The 22,754-nt window shown below is 37.9% G+C and overlaps 1 protein-coding gene across 4 annotated transcripts in view; it reads left to right on the top strand.

Annotated features, from left to right (window-relative positions):
- The window catches only part of SUGCT (succinyl-CoA:glutarate-CoA transferase), a 331,487-nt gene that overhangs the window by 124,150 nt on the left and 184,583 nt on the right, over positions 1–22,754 (top strand). For all 4 annotated transcript variants that reach the window (XM_032442546.1, XM_015854946.2, XM_032442545.1 and 1 more), the window contains 3 exons: positions 7,636–7,707; positions 12,455–12,552; positions 21,536–21,638. In XM_032442546.1, the coding sequence (XP_032298437.1) occupies positions 7,636–7,707; positions 12,455–12,552; positions 21,536–21,638 (273 nt within the window). The remainder of the gene's footprint in view (positions 1–7,635; positions 7,708–12,454; positions 12,553–21,535; positions 21,639–22,754) is intronic.

The following is a 22,754-nucleotide window of genomic DNA, read 5'->3' as shown; positions in this document are numbered from 1 at the left end:
GCATGTGGTTTGGTTTTTTTTCCTACCTCATGTTTGTAGTAGGAAACCACATTGTCTTGTATTTTATGCTTGTTTCTTTGTTTGTTTATTTTATTTTGAGATTATTGGTAAGAAAGCTTTTCAACTGTAGAAGCAAAGGCATGCAGTCTTAAGTTAACATTCATGATGTTACTGAATATGAAGTAACAGCTATGTAAGTTGTTTGAGTAAATAGTATGCCCAACTGATACATTAGATTACTAATCTATGTATTGCATCTATTTCATATGGAAGTCAATTATGTGGAAATTATATGTCCAGAAAAGAAGCAATTGAGAGGTGTCCTGTTTCCAATATAGTGGTTAGGACTCTGAGCCTGGAGTGGAAAGGCCTTTGTTGCAGCCTTTGTTTCAAGTAGTTTATGCTTCTCGCATTAGACATCAGTGGGATAGGAACTTGACATAGTCCGGAGAGCAGAATCGGGCTGTCATGCTTCCTGAGTGAGTGCCAAGACATTGTATTACCAAATACAGATGTCCCTGTGTGATGCTGTCATTTTGTGTTAACTTTGTTGCCCCTTTAAGCAAGTGGCTGCAGACTACATTTAATGGTTCTCATTGGCTTTGCTATTGCCATTTGCTATCAGCTGGGCACGAAGCATTTGGCTTTCCATTAGTCCCAGTCTCACTACAAACCTTTTCTACCTCATGGCCGACAGTCAGACTTCATTCTCTGCAGCTCAATTGCTGCATACGTAATTAATACTGATCTGCCTGGTAGACTGTTTTAGCTGTAAAATTGAAACTTTGTGCATCCCTTGCCATGACAGTTGAGAGAGAGTTGAGTAGTGTGGGCTGAAAAAAGAACAAACAGGAAAAAAGGGAATTCTTTGTTTGGAATGTCTGTCTTCAATTTGCTTAGTGGGAGCATTCAGCATATATTACTACAGTCCATGAAATTTACATTTTTTATTTTCACTGTTTGCTTTGCAACCAAGAGTGTTCAAAGTAGGCAAATAGTTTCAAAGTGTGTGGTCTGTATGATTTATGTCTTGCTCAGAACTACCTCTGACCAAACTTCTTGGTCTTGTTCCCATTTGCTATAGTATGATTAAATATTAAGTTTTAATGAAATGTTTTTGCCCATCCCTCAAAGGAAAAAAAGCATAAAAGGTATCCAGTGGTACTGCAGCGCAGCTGATGTTTTTACTTTTTTCATATCAATGTCAAGGCAGAGAAACAGTGTGCCAAGTTAATTCCATCTGGAAGGAAAGTAGCCATTATGGATCCTAAACAAACCTGAGGATCTCCTGCTATTTAGAATTTGTGAAGCAGTGTTTGATAGGAATGGAGAGAGACAAAAGATCTGTGTATGCTGTACATACATTTGGCTGGTAGAAGAAGAGAATATCTGTACAGGTCAGAAAGATTCTGAATACATCACCTTCTTAATCATCTTTAATCTGCCTTAAGAATAGAGAATACTTGTCCTTGAATGACCTCTAGGTTGAATTGAACTTCATGCTGGAAACTTCCAAGTGTAATTGAAGACAAATTATGCAGTAAATTAAAAGTAATATTATAACTTCTTTGTGGTTCCAAGCCTGCAAGAGACCAGTTTTTCTCTGGGATCACACCCATTGATAGCAGGAAAGTACTTCAAGCATGGAAGTTGAGACCTTTGCACTGTCTCAGAGTGTTTTGCTGAGTATGAATTCATTGATACTATTCATAAACAGAGACTACTGCAAAGTGGAGAGGGGAGATGGGAGGAAAGAGTAGAATGTGAGAATCTTTTTTTTTTTTTTTTTTTTTTTTTAAATTGGTGAGTTTCTAAGTTTCAAAACTTTGTTTGAAAGAATTATTTTAGCTTGTTCTAGTTTGCAGAAACCACCACAGAATTATTGATCTGTTTGTGGGCATTTCAGAGGGGCATGGATAGGTTGTATCATTGGGTTGACTTCAGTCATGATAGTAAGACTAAATGTGGGGTGCTGCACTTTGATTATTGCAACCCCATGGTGCAATATAGTCATGGAGAAGAGAGGCAGGAAAGTTGCTGACCTAGAAGAAACTCAGGGGTGCAGGGCAACAGCTGGCTGAACATTAGTGCATATTTTTTCCCAAGTATCCTCTTTTTCCCCATGTGTCTAATAAGTTTAACAATATGCTGATACTAGATGTGGAGAGGCACTAAAACAAGTCTGCAGATAGGCTTGTATGAGCAAGAATGCCCTTCACAGGCATTGTGAGACAGCCCCAGTGGACCTTCATTAATCTCCACTTATTTTAAAGCACTCTTTAACCTCAGATCCTGTCAGTCTTCCGGTTTTGCATCCTGACACATATCTGATGGCCACGTGGTCAGACATCATTATACTCACTTAATTGTAATCACTAGGCAATCTGCATGGCTCATGCCATTTGCAATAACATTTGAATATCTATTTACACCTCTGTGCCTTGTATTTTAATTTCTTATTCAAAAATGGTCTTCCTTCCCTTTTTCAAACTCAGAATTCACTGTTTCTCTATCATTCACATTCTCTATGGTCTTTAGGGATATCGCTGAAAAGTTTTAAAAAATAAAAGTGGTTTTCAGCTCTCCCAACCTTCCTCCTCCTTCAAACCTGCGGCAACTCTCAGGCTGTAGGCCCCAACTCCTAACAGTGCCATGTTTTGATCACCATGAGACACTGTTAGAATGCCATCATCATGGCCTCCTGATGTCATAAGTCACCTCACAGCCTTTGTTCTGAGCCCTATAAATAGGGGGACCCTGTGTCCACAACTCCAGTCACTGGATGACAGATACCATTGGCATCTTAACCTTGAGCTTCAGAGCTGCTTGCTTTTTCTTTTGATGGGGCACAGTGGATTGCCTGCCATCCAAGATGAGGCAGCTGATGGGAAGCTCCACTTCACTGAGGTGGGCCCACCTGAGGGTGATGAGGAGCCCACAGAGGTGGATGCAGAGGAGGAGGAAGAGCTGATGAAAATAGACCAGCCTCCATCAGGGCAGAACCATCACTGACCCATTGCTCTTAGGCGATGTAGGAGGAGACCCAGGACACACTACTACCACTGAACTGGTGTGGGGTCCTTCCCACCTTCCTCACATGGACACCTCAGTGTGGGCACTGAACCTTCTGTTCCATAAGTTTGCCATTATCTGATACAGCCCCAGCTTTCAGATCACTCTGCAGGCTCACATGAGGCATTAATTTCCTGGGCATTCTTCTTTTGACAGCCAATGTTCCTGTGGACCCCTCCTTCTTGTCCACCCCCGCTCCCTCAGTAAGACTTCTCATGTCTTCTTCACCAAGAGGAAGAAGGGAGGGCAGGGACTGGCATCCTCGGAGCCGCTGAACCAGCGAAACAGGAGGAGTCCAGTGGAGGGACCTGAGTTGTCTGGGGTTGTGGGAAGAAGTCAAAATGATGGCTGTTGCAGAAGACTTTGCTTCTCAAAGAAAAAAAGGCTGATATTCAGCATGAAGGACTTCTTTTATGTTTGGACAATAAATGATTGGGGAAAAAAAAAAAAAAGAAAAGAGAAAAAGAAAGAAAAGAAAAACACAATGACACCAATACTGAAAAAAAAAAAAAAAAAAAAAAAAAAAAAAAAAGAAGCCCGAACCCACAAAACTAACCAAAATAATAAATATTCCTCCATTGTTTTGGAACTCCTGAGTCTGTGTACAGGAAACAGTGCCAGGTGGGTTCAGGGCATCCTAGTGCAGGCTGCAGGAGCTGCCTTTGGTCATCATTAAGGACAGAAGGCAAAGGGGGGGTCTGTGTGCTACTTACAGCTGCTTCTGGGAACACGGAGGAAGATGGAACCTGTCTTTTCTTGCACGTGCTCGGTAGTGAGAGGAGGAGAGGGACCAGGCTCACACTGAAGCATGGACATCTTCCAGCTGGGCAAAAGGAAAAGACTGTTGCCATGAGGTTGCTGAGGCATGGAACCAGTTCCCAGAGGGAGAGGAGAGCTCTGTCACCCCTAGGGAGTCCTAACACCCCTAGGGAATGTGGCTGAATAGAACTCCTCTGCTATGAAGAAAGACTGTGAGATTTTAGCCTGGAGAAGTCTGTTGGAATACTTTATTGCAGCCTTTTGATACACTGAGGAGTTTATAAGAAAGATGGATAAGGGTTTTTGCTAGGAACCTGTAGTGATGGAACAAGGGTTTAAACCAAAAAAAGGTAAATCTGCATAGATGAAAAGTAGAAATCCATCCCTATGAGGGTGATGAAGCAGTGGAACAGGCTGCCTAGAGGACCTGTGGATGCTCCATCTGTGGAACTGCTCAGGATCAGGTTGGGTGGGTCTTTGGAACAACCTCATCCAGTAAAAGGTGTCTTTGCCCATGGTGGGGCATAGGTGGCTTTAGAAGGTCTTTTCCAACACAAAGCATTCCATGACTCTAGGATTCTACAATATTGACATAGTGCTGTGCCGAGACTGGCTAGTTTGGCCTCAAATTATCTAAACTAGTCTTTGCTCACTCTGACAATTAACCAAAGTTAAGTTTTTCTTGCATGCTTATTGTGTAGTCTATATCACATTTTTGGAGAATACTTGTAAACCACTTAGAACATTTCTGAAGTTGAATAGTGTCTATATTCCACATGTTTAAGGAGTTTTTGGCAGACAAAGTATCTTATATATACAGGGGTGGGATGTTCAGATTGGATGCTGAATCTTAAATAAGTCCTTTGTCATCCATTATTTAATGACAGGTGTTGATGCATTCACAGAGTCTTGACTTCTGTCTTTCAGCACCTATGTGTTACTATGCTGTTCTGTATGTTCTTCCAAGCTTATCAAATCATGCTGGAACCTCCTTTGCTGTGTGCACAGTCTTCCCATCTTTGCCACTGTGAACTAATTCTTCTGTTTAGTTTTTGGTTCCTGTCTTCTCCAAGGGTATTTTCTATTGCTCAGGATATGTGGCACACAGGAGTCACAGTTTTAACTGTGATCACACTCTTTATAACCTTCTCAGAAGACTTCATTCTTAAGCAGAAGTGGAAGGGTAGAAAGACTTTTGCCTCTCATGTGTAGTGCCTTTTATTGCACTAATATGAAATGATTTGATGTGATAGACAGTAGTTTATCAAAACAAAATCTCATTAAAGTCTGTTTGCACTTTGCTTTTTCTCTCTTTTGTATAATATTATGAAGCCTTCTGTGGCCAGACGGTAACCTGTGGTAACCTGTAGTGTGCTTACATTTATGGGTTATGAATAAAACCATTGTTATCACCCTAAAATGTTGGCATCAATATTGTGCTAATAATGTTTGGATATTTCTGCTTTATCAGCAGCAGTGACTGACAAATTATCAGATGTTTTGTAATGGGAAGCTTAAAATAGCAGCTGAAGACATTTGAGTTAAGCTCTGTGGAAGAAGACACTGCTGCATTTATTATGATATCATTTTTGTTGTGTAAGGTTGACATGATTGTTGATTTGGCTTTTTAGACATACAGTGCAATTAAGAATAATCATTTTTTCCCACACATTCCACAAAGCCACTGAAGCCCAAATGCTAATAGCCAGGCCCTGAAATTTCAAGGGACTTCCGCTGCTCCCCAAGCAGCCCATGTTGCAGACGCATGTCTCATGGTGGCATGCAGCTATTGTGTGATCACAGCCTTCTTGCATAGATGTGAGTCTCAAAAAAAGCTGCTGATAAATAGTAAGCTGTTTCAGATTTGCCCGTATCACCATTTTGAATAGATTTCGGAGTGTGAAAAAGTGGGATCTGTATATAAGTGCATGACATACTTCGTGGGTTTTGCAGTCTGTAACAGACATTCAGACTGGAAATATAAAATAATGTGTAAAAGAATTTGTAATTTGTGGAAGTGGTAGGTGGTCATAACAATAAAAGCTTTATTGTGTTACATATGCACACAGATATGTGTGTTTACACCATAATTGGCGTGAAATGTATGTGGTTGCTTTTAGACGTCAGAGCATCATGAAGGCAGATCAGACTGGAGTATAAGGGGTCAGGAAATAGATCTTCCATGTAAGTGAATGTAGTAAGGCTGTACTGGCATATTTGGTTCATAATTACTCCTACTAAAAAGCATGCATTCTAAATAAATTAAATGAATGTTTTTTACATATTGTTAGATCACTTTGTGTCATAATTGTTAGACAGAAATCTGCATTTCTAGATCTATCTAAAAATGTTTATGCAATTACGTACAACTTTATTTTTTGTATTCTTTTCCCCAACCTTTTCTCTTCTCACTGTAGTTTCTTAGTTTGAGTGTGCAGTACATATATGTTATGCATGCTTCTAAACTTTCACTGTCTTGGGTCAAGTCAGTGCAATATTTTTTATTTTTTATTTTTTGCATGCCTGGGTCTCAATGTTTGCTGAATTTCATCTTTATTTGCTGTGAATCTTAGATTTAAGTGCTTAATTAAATCTCTGAAAAATACTTTCATAAACATAATCACTGACTGATACTTTTTTTCCCCAGGAAATGAAATGTAGAGGAAATAAACAAATGGTAACCTAAATACCATGTGCAGTTTCTTTCATTTCAGTGGATGTAATTCACCACACAGAATTTGAAAACTTTGACTGAGCCAAGTAGTTAGAGACTACGGGGGGACGTAGATGTCTCTGCACAAAAGCTTGCAAATTGGACTGACATATTCCTGTTTGTGAAGTAGAATAAGACACAGTGATGGGAGATGTTTATTATTGTTTCTATACTAAGGCTTTTACTTGTGTGGTTTTTTAACAAAAATATATAGTAAGAGTTCCAGCTTTGGATCAGGCAGTGATAGCTGATGAGAAAATTATCTGTGAGGAGGCTTTGTCACCATTAGTGCAAGAGCTGTGCTGTCCTCTTCCACTGAAGTCAAATCAATAGCAGAAGAGGTTTTCCCAAGTGTACAATCAGTAAGTAAACAGAAGTTAAATGTCTGTTTGGTTAAGAAAGATTATCATGATGGAAAGATAATAATAAATGGAAATGCTCACTGATGTTGAAGGCTCACAGTAAAACTCCACAAAGGAGCAATCTCCAGAGAAAGAGATCCTTCCTTAGTGGCAGTCAGTCCTTAAATGGGATCTAGGAGAGGTGGAGCCAGGCTCCACCCCTTCTGGTAGCACAGCTGAATTACCTTCACCTGCGCTCCTGTGCCTGACTCATTGCTTGCCTCAGGTGGTCAGTCAGAGGTTCAGGCTTGTTCAGCAGTTTCCCACACACCAAGTGCTTGTGAAGCTGCATCAGTAATAGAGGAGTGGAAGAAAGGAGAATCCATTTATATTATCCATTTTTAGAAGATGAGCAGTGGAAAAATCTTGGTTAGTGCCAATTACAGGTTTTCTTGGTCCCAGTGAAAATCTTAAGTGGAGATCATTTAAGCACAAAGCATGTCAATAAGGCCATGGTGATGAAGTTCTTATTTAAAAATATTTGTATAAATTTTCAGTGCTAGAAAAGAGTTTCTCTTTTCTCCAAGAGTTTGAACTTGGAAACTCTGACAGTGAGCCACTTTTGTAGAAATAGATTCTGGATGGAAATGTTAATTTAAGGAGGGCATTTGACCATTATTTTCAAACTGTCACCTAAAAGTTATATTTCGTATTTTTGTCACAGCTTATCACCTACCTTTGTTCTTCTAGGCTTTTAAGACCAAGGATGGTTACATTGTGGTGGGAGCTGGAAATGATCAGCAATTTGTCACCGTGTGCCAGGTAATGATAAATGAGGTTGCTAGTACAATAATGTATAAGCTTCCGTGCTATATAGGGAAGTAATTATTGATTGCTTCTTCATTCATCTTTTTTATAAAATAAATAAATTCAAGCTAGCTGGTTGTTGATGACGCTCTGTGCTTTGCTTGTGTATTGAGAACACTTCAATTCCACACTTAGTGGCTGACAAGCTCCTTTTGAAGTCTGTGCCACTGCACTGCTAATTTGCTAAAACATGAACCAGCTAGTAACCTTGCAGTTTTGGAAAGGTGAATGTCATAGAGGTTGTACTGGTGCCTTTTGTGTGAGAAAATGTGATTCTGTTTTGCACAGTACAGTGGTAGACACAGTTATTAACATAGCCAGGTTAGGGGATGAATGTTTGTGTGCCACCTTAATATGTAGCCTACCCTCTTGTCATTTTGTGCTCTACTTGGAAAAAAATATTGCAGACTGTGGTCTGATTTGGCATTGGTGCAGATATGACATTGAAGAACAAAGCTTCAACAGAACTGCTGCTTTTAAAAATCTGGTATCCTACTTCCTTTGGATCGAAGAAACATGACTTTTTTTGGCAATTCTTGAAAACTTTAATTAGTTCTGGATTTTTCACCTACTCTTTTCCTGTGGTTTTAATGCCTGGAATTGTTTTCCTCTGAGCTGTGAATACATTTTAGAAGGGAAGGAGAGACTGTATGAAAAAAATTGTTTGTAAAAAAAGAGTAGTAAAGTTCCAGACAAAACACCCCATTAACATGCAGGCTAGAAGAAGCAAAGTTTTGCATATAGTATTAGACAGCATTTTTTAAAATGTGAGTACTACCTTCTCATAGAATCATAGAATTATTCAGGTTGGAAAAGACCTTGAAGATCATCAAGTCCAACAGCAGCCTAACCATGGTTCCCTAACTAACTCTAACAACCCTCTGCTAAATCGTATCTCTGAACACCACATCCAAACAGATCTTAAACACATCCAGGGACGGTGACTCAACCACCTCCCTGGGGAGCCTATTCCAGTACTTAACTACCCTTCCCGTAAAGAAGTGTTTCCTAATGTCCAACCTAAACTTACCTTGGCACAACTTGAGGCCATTTCCCCTCGTCCTGTCACTTGTCACCAGTGAGAAGAGACTTGCCCTGCTCTCACTGTAAGCACCTTTCAGATACTGGAAGAGAGCAATTAGGTCTCCTCCTCTCAGTTTCTCTTGAAACTTGAATATTTAACTTAAACTAATCACATTGAATAAGCTGTCAACCTCAGGAAATTAATTTTTTATTTTCTTCCATTTGTTCACTTTAACCATTCCATATTTCTGTGGACGTTAATGACTTATAATTTGAATATGTAGTAAGAAGTTAACAAAGTTGTGATTTTCTGAAGCCATCTTTTCTCATAGTGTATTTTGGGCAACATCTGTGGGGACCTACTTTCTTTTGCTTGAATTACCTTTCTCAGTAAGTAGCAAAGTAAACTCTTCAGAGTTTGTTCAAAGGGTTTTATTCATATGCATGTGTACAGTTATACAGTCAATAGGGAAACACAGGGTATACAGATGCTTCATAGAAATGATTAATATGATAGAAGGATAAAGGGAAAATGCTCACCAACATTGAAGGTTTGCAATGAACTCCTCAAAGGAGCAATCTCCAGATCCTGCCTTAGTGGTAGTCAGCCCTTAAATGAGATCTGGGAGAGGTGGAGCTGAGCTCCATCCCTTCCGTAGCACAACTGAATTACCTTCACCTGCGCTCCTGCAGCTGACTCATTGCTTGCCTCAGGTGGTCAATCAGATTCAGGCTGGGATCAACAGTTTCCCATACAGCGTGTCAAACCATTATAGCACGACCACTATATTAACAGGAATTAAGAGTAAAGACTGAATAAGCAGCTACATGCTACAAAGCTGTTTTAGGAAGGACTGATTGTCCCCTAAAATAAGTCTGACCAGAAAGTCCTAGGATATCAGGATATTTGAATGTTTTCTCAAGTGCTTTATCACCTGAAGAATTATATGCCCAATGCTAATTATGATGCCATCCTGTATAGCTGAAAGTCTGTCTTGGTGAGTTCCAACACTATGGTGTGAGTTAGAGTGCCCTAGGAATTTAGATCATGCTTTCACATCATTGTAGGGTGCAGCTGAGAGAATTATGGTGGGGCTTGCTGCTAAGTACTCCCTCCTTCTATTCAGCAGACTGCTGATACTAGTATTTCTAGAACTGAAATTAGGAAGTACATCACATGGAAAAATTATAGTTGCTTGCATTTCAAAGGGAGTAAGAAACCAGAAAATTTAGTTCAGGTTGTAGGTAGTGGTCAGATTTTTCTATAAACCAGCTATCTTATTTGAGTTTAAAAAGAACATTCCTTTTTTTTTTTTTTTTTTTTAATCCCCTTACTGAGTTCTTGTAGATATGGATTTTAGACTGTTAAATTGCACAGAAAGCAAAGAATGCAGAGATCAGCGGAATGCTGTGAAAACTGTTAGAGGTATGTTCTATGTTAAGGCAAAGGTGATTTGGAGCTTAAAACACAGTAGAGGGGGAGCCAATAAAGGAAGAAGACTTTATAACAGGAAGGCCCTCAACACCCTAATGAACCTTTAGTAAATACAGAGACCACTAATTCAAACATTGGGATTGCTGTTAGTGAACTATTTTGAGATGAGTTGGTGCTGAAAATGCAGAATTTATGGGAGCTGTTGCCCTGAAAACACATACTTAAGAGATATAACAGCTGTCTCAAGCTGTAAACAATTGCAAACATTCTGCTTCAACCATATCTTTTCTGACAAGCAGTTAGCAAGTAAGAAAGAAAAAAAAAAAGGAATAATTTCAGAATCAGTGAAAGCTAACTGTAGGTAGTTTGGGGACTTGGGGGATGATTGCTGAAAAATTTTGTAATGCTGCTGGTTGAAGCACATTTCAAAGGAATCAAGTGTTACTGAAGCACATGCTGGCATGCGGCTGCTCCAGTCTAAATAGGAATACTGAGCAAGAGTGTTCAGAAAACTGTGCTTTTGTGTACAGCAATGAAGAGTGGAAACAGTTTGGGGGTAAAAAATGCAGGGTGTAAACTCTGAATGTTCATCCTACATAAATCTTCACTGCAAAGGCCAACTATTCAGCAAGTGAGCTTGCAGGAAAAACGGAGAACAGTTTTCACTCTAAGTGGTCAGAGTGAAATAAGGAAAATAACTTTGGTAGCATGTTACATATGAACGGCACATTAATAAAAAACTTACCAAGATGCATTTGTTGGACACCAAATTGAGAACTTAATAATGAGACAGCTTTACAAGGCCATTAAGTTGACTCTGAAATCAGTAACATTAATTAAAACAGTATAGTGAACAAATCAATATGTTAATTTTAAATATAGCATCAAATGGAGCTATATTTTTCTTACAAGTTTCTCAGTTGCTTATGCTCTTATGAATAAGCATTCACTGTCATTTTCTGAAAATATTTCCATTGTTTTTCTAAAGTAGTGATTTTCAATACGAAAATAATTGTATCATCGAGAAGGAATAATTTAAAGCAGGAGCCAAGTTAAAGGAGAAGAAAAAAAATTCTAAAAAAATTTCTAAAAGAGGAAAGTGTTTTCTAAAGCTAGATTATGATATGTCACAGTTTTCATAAATTTGATTGTACGAAAATAGATGGAAAAGAAAAGAAGAGTAAATTAAATGTTGCTGGAAGATTGATACTTTGTGTTACCTTGCAAATAAAAATCTTCAGAAGAGTTATGCAATATGATCATTGTTCTAACAGAGCTTTGTTTATACCTCTGTTTCCAGTCTCACTTTTGTCACTCTGGGTGACAAACAGGCCAAGTGTGACTATATGTATTGAATGTCTCTGAATACCTCTTGAAAAATGTTGAACTCATCAAGAGCTATTCACTTGATACTGAAGCCATATCCATATTCTTTCCAGTGAATTGAGGAGTCATTAAATGATTGTGACCTTGGTCTGAACCCATCTTGAAGGAATTAGTATAAATATGAGTCAAGTTCAAGGGAGGTTGACAACAATCTTTGTATATCACTAAAATTTGGTTGTTCATAGACATATGTATTCAAGGAGTGCTTGGGCAAGTTAATAAAAGAACAATCCATTGAGGACCACTAAATACAAGACAGTCTCTTTCTTTATAAGCTTCTTTTCTGCCTTCCTGTATAGCTGATGTGCCCCCACATTATACTTTATTAAACTGTAAAAGCAAAATTTATTCTATTTATTTATATTCTTTATAAATACATTATTGTATGAACACATAATTTATATACTAGGTATTGGTAGTTCATACAGCTACTCATAAATGCCCTTACACAGAATTGTAGGGGTTGGAAGGAACCCCGCTGGAGATCATTGTGTCCAACTCTTCTGCTAAAGCAGGTTCCTTAAAGCAGGTTGCAGAGGAAAGTGTCCAGACAGGTTTTGATTATTTCCAGAGAAGGAGATTCCACCACCTCTCTGAGCAATGTGTTCTAGTGCTCTGTCACCCTCAAAAAGAAAGGTAACAGTGAAAGATATTGACTAAGATTTGTTCAGTTCTTTGCTTTTTCTGTACTTGTTGTGTAACACTGAACAGGAGTAATTGTTTTCCTTAATCTCATAATCTAGATGAAATAGTAATGAGAAGTAGTGCTATGTGGAAAGCTATCTTAGGTTCTTAAAGAATGTCCTCAGCTTTATAAATGTCTCCTACCAACCATATTTCTTTTTTATTTTCACTTAGATCCTGAATCTGCCTGAAGTCATTAAGGATTCCAGATACAAAACTAATAAGCTGAGAGTCCAGAACAGAAAAGAACTTATTGACATATTGTCAACTCGGTGAGTTCATTGAAAGAAAAGAAATGATATTTAATCTGTGAATGCAAAAAGCCATGTATAAAGAGCCCTCATCATATGAAAATTTTACTTTAATCTTTGGAAATGCTTTTATTTTTGGGAAGTATTGAGAACACATTACATTTGTTAAGTATGCTGTCTTTTGCACACCAACTATTGTGTGGGCTACTAAGAGGCCAACCCATAGTTCTGTATTTCCAGAAATCGTTTAACTTATTTTAACCTTTGTTTAAAACTTAACTTTTTGTGAAACAACCAGTGTGTTTTGCTCTTATGCCAATGTCACTGCTGGAAATGAAATGCTTGGAGCATATGCTGCTTTGACTGTGACTGGGGTTTTAAAGTTTTCACTGTGAGTTGCTGTATCCAAGGAATTTTCACTTGATGCTACTCTCTGTAATGGTTATTTTTGTGGTTCTCTAAGCCTCAAATTCTCCCTGGGCAAATCCTTTTGAAATAAAAAAGACATGTACTTCCTATTCTCTGTGAGAATCATCCTAATAAGTACTTTAGTTAAAGATGGTATAGAATAAAACTCATGTATTTTTAAATCAAGATATTAGAATAGTTTAATTATCATCCTCATACTGTCTGAAAAGGCCCATGTTCCAGGTGACTTTGTATTTTCAAATGGTTGAAACTGACTTTGTAGTTTCAAATGGTACAACCGTTCAAAATGAACTTTTAGAAGTCATCTTTTACATGCCTTCCTGTTACAAATGCAGTGTGGTAGCATAGAGTAACCCAGTCTTCTTACCATTTTAAGCATTTTTAAGGGAATAGATATCTTTTGGAGTATTTTTATCTCTTACATTATTTGCACTTAATTTTAGTTTCAAAGTTGATTCATGTAAACTCATTAGTTGGAATTCTTTTCGTTTGATATGGTATTTTTCTGAAATACTCTGTCAGTACTCTGGTGCTGTTTTGTCATCTGCAGATAAATGTGGTAATTTTGAATGCTTTTTTTTAAAAAGAAATTATTATTATTTTTAACAGACAATACCTTAATAAGAAACTGAAGTTCGAGACACATTTGTTCTTTGTCTGAATTGACAGATTTCTCATTTGTTTTTATATAATGAACTATGAGTTCATTAGATTACCTCATTGCTGTGTCAATTACTGCATTGTGTCTTCTTTTTGGTCAGAGTTTATGTTCTGTTAGGCTAGAAACATTCAGGCTGAATTTCTGTGTAATTCATATGCAAATGCAGCTGTGAATTTGTACACACTTTTGGAATTAGATACTTCCAATACTGTTGCGTTATGTCACGATAATGTGTATTCATCTGGCTTTCATTTCTGAAACACTGATTTTAACAAACAGTCTTGAAATTCATTGAGGTTGAATGTGTTTCCATACACGTTTTATGGTAACTTTGCTTTTATCCACTTATGCACAGTTGTTTGTAAAATTATATGTAGTTCATTTTGAATGTTACTTAGAGTATTAAATGAATAGTTTGTCAGTGCTGAAAAATGTCAGCCCTTGAGACATGAAGGGAAATGACAAAACAGTAATAGCATAATTTCAATGAAAAATATCTTAATTAAATCATTGATTGCTTGATAGTATTATGGCTTCCAAAAAGTAGAAGATATAAACCTAGGGTGCCTTAGTTAGAAAGAAACACCTGCAGGCTCTCCCTTACTATATCTAAATTACTCTCCAACTTATATTGAATTTATGGCAACCATAGCTGGAACAGCTTAAAAGGGTAGTGTTTGTCATTACAGCATATTCTACTATGGTCACTTCTGTGGAAATGAACCCCTCCCTCATGTGGTGTAAGGTAAAAAGGAACATGAAAGTCTTTTGAGGATTTAAGTTATTTATCCATGTCTCATTTTGATACTGTGCCAGGCAGGTTGCCTCCTATCAGAGGCAAAGCAGCTTTTTCCAGTGATGTTGCAATGGAAAAATGAGCCACTTTGTTTGATCTGTCAGGCTGAGCAATAAAAAGCATTTAAAAATTTGAATGTATGTATGAGAATCTGGTGATTTGCATGGCAGATACCTGGTACACTGCTGTTGAATTCCTATATTGTTGCTGTTACACAGTGTGCGTATGCTTACTTCCCAAGCTGCTGAGCTGAGATCCCACCAAACCCTAGGCTAGGCTTCCACTGACTGTAATAACCTGCTTCCTCCCTTCTCTATCTAGCTATTGTCAGGGTTATGAGTTACCTATTTATCTCCTTTTTTTCTTCATTCTCAAAATAGTCTAACTGCAGATCATGTCTACCTCCTGAGTGTTTAGTAAGTGCAGGAACAGGGATTCTTAACATCCTTCTCTTAAGGAAAAGAACTTTCCAGGTTTTATTTAGGGGATGATCAGACCTGCTCAAAAGGTCAGGAAGTCCCAGAAGTCCTGAGTGTTTAATTCACTGCATGTGTAGAGTTGAATTTTTTAAAAACATCTGAAGTCTGAAGGAGACAGTTGATACCTTTCTTTTGCTAGGGTAAATGTTAAGCAATTGAGATTCTTTAGCCACAGTTTAATTCTGGAAGTGTGCACAAAGGAAACATTGGTACAATTGGTCAACGTTAAGGAATGCTGTTTTTTAAAAGAAAGCTGTATCTTGGGAATTCTTGACTCAAATGACCTATAATTTAGGTTCTACTCACCACCTGCAGTAACTATGCCAGATTTTAAGGCAGTTAGATAAGCATGGGGATTATATAGCACTTAGGAAAAAAAAAGACCTTTAAACAGCAGAGTTTTCAGAAAGGTTTGGAATGACCTATTCATCACGGTCAGATGTCCTGAGCTGAGTGAGAATTCAAGGTAGAGATTAATATTGTTTGAGACATAAATGTAGCCTGAAACAACAGCTCTGAGAGGTGTGAATTTCTCCATTCATTTCAGAATGAATTTTCTCATCCTTTCTGTCCCCTGAGAGATCTAAAGAGGGAGGCACATCTGTCCTCAGCTTTTCACCCCAGTCTCTTGCATGCTGCCTGCTTCCAGAATCTCAGCTCCCTCCACAGAGGACACATGAAAAGGGGAGAGCAGGTAGGGGAGATAAATTCATACAGCCATAAAGGCAGTCAGACCTCAATGAAAGGGATCAGCAGGTTGACCTCTCTGGAATGATAAGCATATTCTGAAAGACCTGGCTCTCACATTAAGTAAGAAGAGAGAATTACAGAAACCAGACTTAAAAATCTTGAGAGGGGGTGTGTTTTCATTTCCCATCTTATGTGGGGAAGTGAGTACAGTGCTGCAAAAACCAATGGGTTGTAGGATATTCACAAGGAAGTACCCCATGGGGCATTTTGTACTTGCTTTGCTACCATTATTTCTGCTGTTATTCCTTTCCCATCTATGCTCTCTGTTCCTGTTGTGCTCTTTTTACTTGTCCTTATCTTCTTTCTCCACTTCCTACTGCTCCTGTAGCTTAGTTCTTTCTCCTTCCATTGCCACTGCCCCTGTTTGCACATCCACATTTGCAGGAAAAAAAACAAAAAACAAACAAACAAAAAAAAAACCAAAAAAAACCCCAAAAAGCGTTTCAGTGCCTTGTGTATCTTTATTTAGGTGACATTTTCCCTTTATGTTCTAGTAGAACTCTGTCATAAGCAAATTGCCTCCAAATGCATCTCTTTCTTGGATATACACCAAGAGTCAAATTTAAATGACCCTACCTGGGTGGAGGTTAGATTCAATGGCTACTGCAGAGTCCCTTGAGACTCCCTGCTCATGTGAGAACTGACAGACTACAGAGTGTTTCGGTTTCTATGTTTCCAGTGGAAACCTCTGGTTTGTGAGTTAGATGTACATCCATCCATGAGAACTAAATTTAATTATGGCTTCCATTCCTCCACCTCTTTTCTTCTGCCTTCACCTTTGTTTCCTTTGAAAATGAACAGTACCAGACAAAACGTGGATTATTCTGTGTATATAAATAGAAACACAGTTACACATGCTTTGACATACATATGTAGTGTATGTATGTAATTTGAGATGCATCTGTGTAAAAGATGGTGTAATGCCAGTTTTAAGAGAAGCTGTTTTAGTGAAGGGAGCTTAATCTGTTGACCTCCTTCAGATTACTCTGGAATTTGAACATTAATCCTACCCTGCACTGCTGTAAGATAGACACATTTTAAGACAGCACAGCTAAACGTGTAGCACAGAGTATTTGGGAAATTAACCTGTAAGTGAAAGTGAGTGTGTGAGGTGGTAGAAGTGCAGGGGGGAAGGGAAATAGCAGGCATTTTCTCAGCCTTTAAAGCAAAGCGGCTAGTGTAATAAGGAACACATAAATTCATCATGATTAGTGCTCCTGCAGCTAAAGCTAAATGAATCCACATTGTCTAGAGGGCTAAGATATTGTAGACTTAAAATCAGAAGTGTTAGGGCTGGAAACTATTCACAGTGGAACTTCTATTCCTAGCACTTGGATTTTAAAGCCCGTATTCTTAACTCTGCACCACAGCTGTGTGTTGTGTATGTGTGTGAGGGGGAAAGGAATTAGTAGGAAGGAAGCATGGTGGAATCTGATCCCCAGTTAATGAGATCTTTGCTAAATTGTTTCCAGCTAATAACAGAAGAGGAGGGCGCCTGGAAGTGTATTTGTAAGATGTTTAATTTGCCTGACAAGTAGCACTTGTTAAACTCACATTTTATAAAACACACCCAAGCTCTGTAAACCACCTTCCTTATAAGCGGTCCTTCTAAACCTAAAGCCCTGTAGGCTGAAGTCACTGTTGGTAACATTACAGGAATGGATATCTGAGTGCCTACCTCTTCAGCAAGGTAGGTGCCTGAAGTCGGTAAGATGCTTGAGCTCAATGAGAGCAGCTGGTGAGGTTTGCTCTTCCTAGTCATCTGCATCACCTTTGGTACATAGATGGCTTAGCTCTATGTGAAGCAGCTTTGAAGCTGCCATGATTTGTTTTAAATTGTCCTTAGTTTCACATTAACGTTTATGAATTGGACTGTAAGAGAGATCCTAAATGTCTCAAACTTTTCAAATGTGAACTGGATGAGCTAATGAATATTTTCTCTATTCTTATTTTGCTCACAAGCTTTTTAAAAATGTGATTATGAGCTTTGAGATCCTTTCTGTATATAAATCTGATTTTTTTATTTTATTTTTATTTTTTGATAGCATACATTATTAGCTGCTGAAATCATGGGAGATATTTTCATTGATTTTTGAATGAATCTGTTAACATGGCCCTTGTTGGGTCTTTACTTTCCCAGAAGTTAAAATAATAGCAACAAAATCCATATAACTTTCTATTATTCTCATTAGTGTTTTTAGTGATATTTGTTTTTCATTTCCTTTGTTGTAACTGCAGAAGTTGCAGACCTTTTGCCTGCCTGAGTAAAGGAGAGGAAGGTTTGGGAAAAGAAGTACATTTCTAGTATGTATAGTTTAACATCTTCTGAATAATAGTAAAAACAGTGAAACAAATTCTGGAGCATGCTGGGTTTTGCTACTTAGGAATCAGGAAAAACACATTTTACAGTATGTATTTCTTCTCTCTGAACATTCTCCTCTTAAAAATCATATACGGAGAGTGAGTAGTACTTCTATTGTGGACTAGTAACTAGTAACATTCTTTCAAGTATTAAATTTCTGCATACAAGTTTCAGGGTGGATTTTTGGTACATTTTTGGTACATATATATATATATATAGGCTTTTTTTTTTTTTTTTTTTTTTTTTTTTTTGTGTGTGTGTGTGGCTGTCACAGTCTACAGTGTGCGGACATTCACTCACAGATGTGAGACATCTTTTAAAGTAGTTGACATATCCATAAGCAAAATATGTCTGTAGAACCATGTTGATCCCAAGGATTTTAAGTGACTCTTGTAGTTTGCTGAGTGACTGTTTAGTAGCTGAGAAGTGACTAATTAGACACTGACATGGAGGTGCTTACAAAGTATTGAATAACTACTTTGCTGAGGGTGCAGTGAATACCATCGTCTGTGTCATTGATGAGATGTTGAAGAGCTCTGGTCCCAAGACTGACCCCTGAGGGACACCACTTGTGACCGTCCTCCACCCTGACACAGAACCGTTGATCACAACACTTTGGCTGCATCTTGCCAATCAGTTCTTAATTCACCGAACAGTCCATCCTTCAAATCCAGTCCAGGTAGATGACATCCATCGCCCTTCCCCCTGTCCACCAAAGCCGTCACTCTTTCATAGAAAACCTGGCTCCATTCTCATGACACTCACCCTTTATATATTTATAGACATTAATGACACCTCAATCCCTCAATCTCCTTTTCTTCAAGCTAAAGAGGCGTAGCTCCCTCTGCCTTTCCTCATAAAGGAGATGCTCCACTCCCTTAATCATTTTTGTCTCTGCACTGGACTCTCTCAAGCATCTTGAACTGAGGGGCTCACAACTGGACACAATATTCCAGATGCAGTCTCACCAGGGCAGAGTAGAGGGGGAGGAGAACCTCTCTCAACCTACTAACCACACCCCTTCTAATACACCCCAGGATGCCACTGGCCTTCTTGGCCACAAAGGCATAGTGCTGGTTCATGGTCATCCTTCCTGTCTACCAAGTCACCCAGGTCCTGCTGCTCTACAACAGGTCAGATCCCAACCTATACTGGTACTAGGAGTTGTTCTTGCCCAGATGCAAGACTCTACACTTGCCCTTGTTGTATTTTATTAGATTTTCTCCCACCCAACACTCTAGCCTGTCTAGGTATCTCTGGATGAGACCTTTATGCTTTTCAATATGTAAAACAAGTGAATGAACAAAATAATTGCATATCGTTGCTCTCAGACTCTAAGTAACAGTCCTTTATTGACAGTGTATATGTTTTGTTTTTAAACAGCTTCTTCTAGTCCCCAAAACAAAGGAATCTGTTCTGTGTAAGATTTAATTCACAGGTTTTAATTTCAATTGAAAGTGCTACGTCTCCTTTAGTGTGATGGGATGTAGGATTTAAAATTGTTGTTTGAATTTAAAGATCTAAGGAATTCTCTCCAACTACCAGTGATATAAATTAGTAATAAGACTAAGACAATTGTTAGGCTGTTTTTTACAATACTATGGTAAATTTGTTATCTGTTACACAGTGAGGGAGAACCTAATCAAAAGCTAAAATTTCAGAAGTTTATGCACTGCTTGGGAGTCTTGCAAATAAGCACTTCTGCGTACATTCAGTCACTCATAATCATGAAGAATGTATGTCTTAAATTATTCAAATTTACCTTACACCATGAAATCGTATGCAGATTATGCAGATAATAGACAACCCAGCTAAATAGATTTAATTTGCAGAATGTCCTTTAATCCCAAACAATTTTTTAAAATGAGAGTTTTAAAACTTTTTTTTTTTTATTTTTTTTTTTATTTTAAATATATATTAAAAAGTGTAAGGTAATAGTCTTTATTTTCTTGGGAAATGGTACTGCATTATCTTTACAATACGCTTTCCATGAATACTATTTTATTCTAATTTTCTGTGTTATTACTCCTTCAATTTCTATTATTTGCCATCTTCTTACCTACTAAGGAGAAGTAAAATTTCTATTTCTATGGAAGTGCAGTACAAAACTTGAGTGTTTCCTATTTGTAGTGAAAATGGTGTTGGATATTGGGATTAATTCCCACAGAGCATGGATAAATCACTTCTGCACAGGAAGGAAGATATTACCAGTGAAGCTTGAATCCATACCATGTATTAAATGAGGTTGATACTCATTGATATCAGTACTTTCTTTTCTTTATTCTCAGTATCGTAAGGATCTAAGGAGTCTTCATATATAAAGTAGTACTATGAAGAGTAGTCTGTACATATAGAAAAAGATAATTTGTAAGTTTTCTTTGTAATGATTTATATTTTTAACTGCATTATGGAGGAACTTGGTCTTTATTAACTTTGACCCATTTCTGTTAGGAACTTTAAAGTTGTTTTTGCATAAGCATATGCTGGAAATATAGCTGAAGGCTACTGATATTCTTCCGCATAAAACTTGGGTGAGCAACAGAATGCTAGTAATACAAGAAATCAATATTTCTACTAATTTAATTACCTGTTGGGCCTTTGAACTGCACCTAATTTCTTTTCAGGTTTGTACCTATCATGACAGAGATCTTTCCTTTCTAATAACATGGCCTGCCTCTGTGTCATTTGGGAACTCCAAATGAGTTCATTTGCTTCAGAATTCCAGAAAGCTACAGAAAATACAGTCCCCCAGTAAATGCTAGTGCTTCAAGGGTGTATTTTCTCCATATATGTAACTCTGCCAAGCAAATGAGAAAGGAAAATGTAGCGAGAGGAGAAACGTGGTAGAGTAGTGCTACCAGTCTGGAAAATGAATGCTTAAGAAAAATAAGCTAAGCTTTTTGTGACAAAAAAGCAGATTATCACAAAAGGATAAGAAGCTCTCTACCAGCATAGCCAGTGTGTATTTGCTGAACTGGATATCCTTAGGACAGCTCATACAGTCATAAGACAAATAAACATGTAGTCAATGTTGTTATCTGACCAAAAAATGTTGCTGTTATTCCTGACATATGTTTTGTATGTAATGAAGGAAAAACACTGCAGTGCTTTAAATCAGCTTTTATTGAACAGTGTTGCATGTTAGACTTAGATCCACTTTATAACTTTTTTTGTTGTTAAATATGAACAGAAAAGAAAACAAATGTGAAGCACATTACTTTAATTAAGGAATGAAGGAAACACGTTGATCCTTATTCGAAACTGCTGATAAATTTAGCTTTACATCATCACTGGATTTCTTCAGATGAGTAGATAGAAATAGAATTCAGTTCAGCTAAGTGCTTTCCCCCGTGGCCTTGGATATGCATTTCTAAGGAGCACATGTGGTATGTTTTCATTATGGTACTGACTGGGAAGAAATCAGTGAGGAAGGGTATGGAAGCAGTGAGAGGGGCAAGAGAGATTCTATACCTTTTTCACAGTCTGAAGCACTAAGTTGAATCCACATGCTTCTTATTTGTTCTTAGGTTTTCAGAAAAAACAACAGTTGAGTGGTTGCAGCTCTTTGAAGGTAGTGGAGTTCCATATGGTCCAATCAACAATATGCAGCAGGTATTCTCGGAGCCTCAGGTTGGTTTTCACCAAGTCTTTTCTATGCATCATTACATGTGTTTTACAAATTCTAAGTAATGTCACTGTTCCTGTCACTCAGACCTCATTTCAGCTATTTTAAAATGGGATTTGAGAGTTTTACTGGGGATTGACTATAACACCAATAATATGTTGTAATAAGAATTAAACACAGATCTCTGAATTATTTACATACTTGGGAACACAGATGTTGCCATGATGTTTTAAACCATAAGTATCCCATGTCTTGAACGGCATTTCAAAAATGTCTGATAGAGGAAAGAAAGAAACTGTAATATTTATTAATCACATTCTGTCAGATGTATATTTTCTCTTTTCTGTGTGTTTACTCTGAATATTTATTTAGGAAACTACCTTCCTTGTTGCTCACAATCAATCACTTTTGTGAACAGAATATGGATAACTAGAATTTATAGCTTTTTTGGGAAAAAAAATAGAACACAAAAATCTGAACAAGATTTTTGCTTTCCAGATTAGATAGAGCTAGGATATCTGCATGTTCACTGATTCCTCCCCTTCTGTTGGGCTAAAGGGCCTAACAAACTGTCTAGAAGAGTGTAACAATAGTCCCAGCTTTTCTATTCTGTGATTAATTGTGTGCCTCTGGTGGCGCAGTGGTTAAGGATGCCACTTTTCAACACCGGAGGCCCGGGTTCGAATCCCCTCTGAGGCTCAAGTGGTAGAAGTGCCTCTCTGCTACACAGAGGCTCGAATCCCGGGGGTTGGACTCGATGATCTCTAAGGTCCCTTCCAACCTGCACAACACTGTGATACTGTGATACTGTGTAATCTCCTTAAAATTAATTTCTAATAATGGAGGTAAAGAGAAAAGATTGGTTGTTGAAGAGGAAGGGTAGCCAAACTTTTGCATCCCTTGCCGTCAAGAAGTGTTTGTCAGGAGTGCAAGTAAAACTGTAGTCTTTTGGAAAGGCCAGGCAAATCTCTATCCTAAAGGAACATGTTTATTATATACGTTTGTTATAAATGTGTTTGTTGTACTCTAAGAAGTATTTATTAAGCCACCATGAAGACAGAAATGTCATTCTCAGATAAAAGCACTCCTTTACCTTAAAATCATTTAGTACCATGCTGTGG

Source organism: Coturnix japonica, chromosome 2 (genome assembly GCF_001577835.2).
Source record: "Coturnix japonica isolate 7356 chromosome 2, Coturnix japonica 2.1, whole genome shotgun sequence".
Taxonomy (NCBI): Eukaryota; Metazoa; Chordata; class Aves; order Galliformes; family Phasianidae; genus Coturnix; species Coturnix japonica.
Note: the sequence above shows the minus strand (reverse complement) of the source record. Positions and strands in the feature narration are given on the sequence as shown.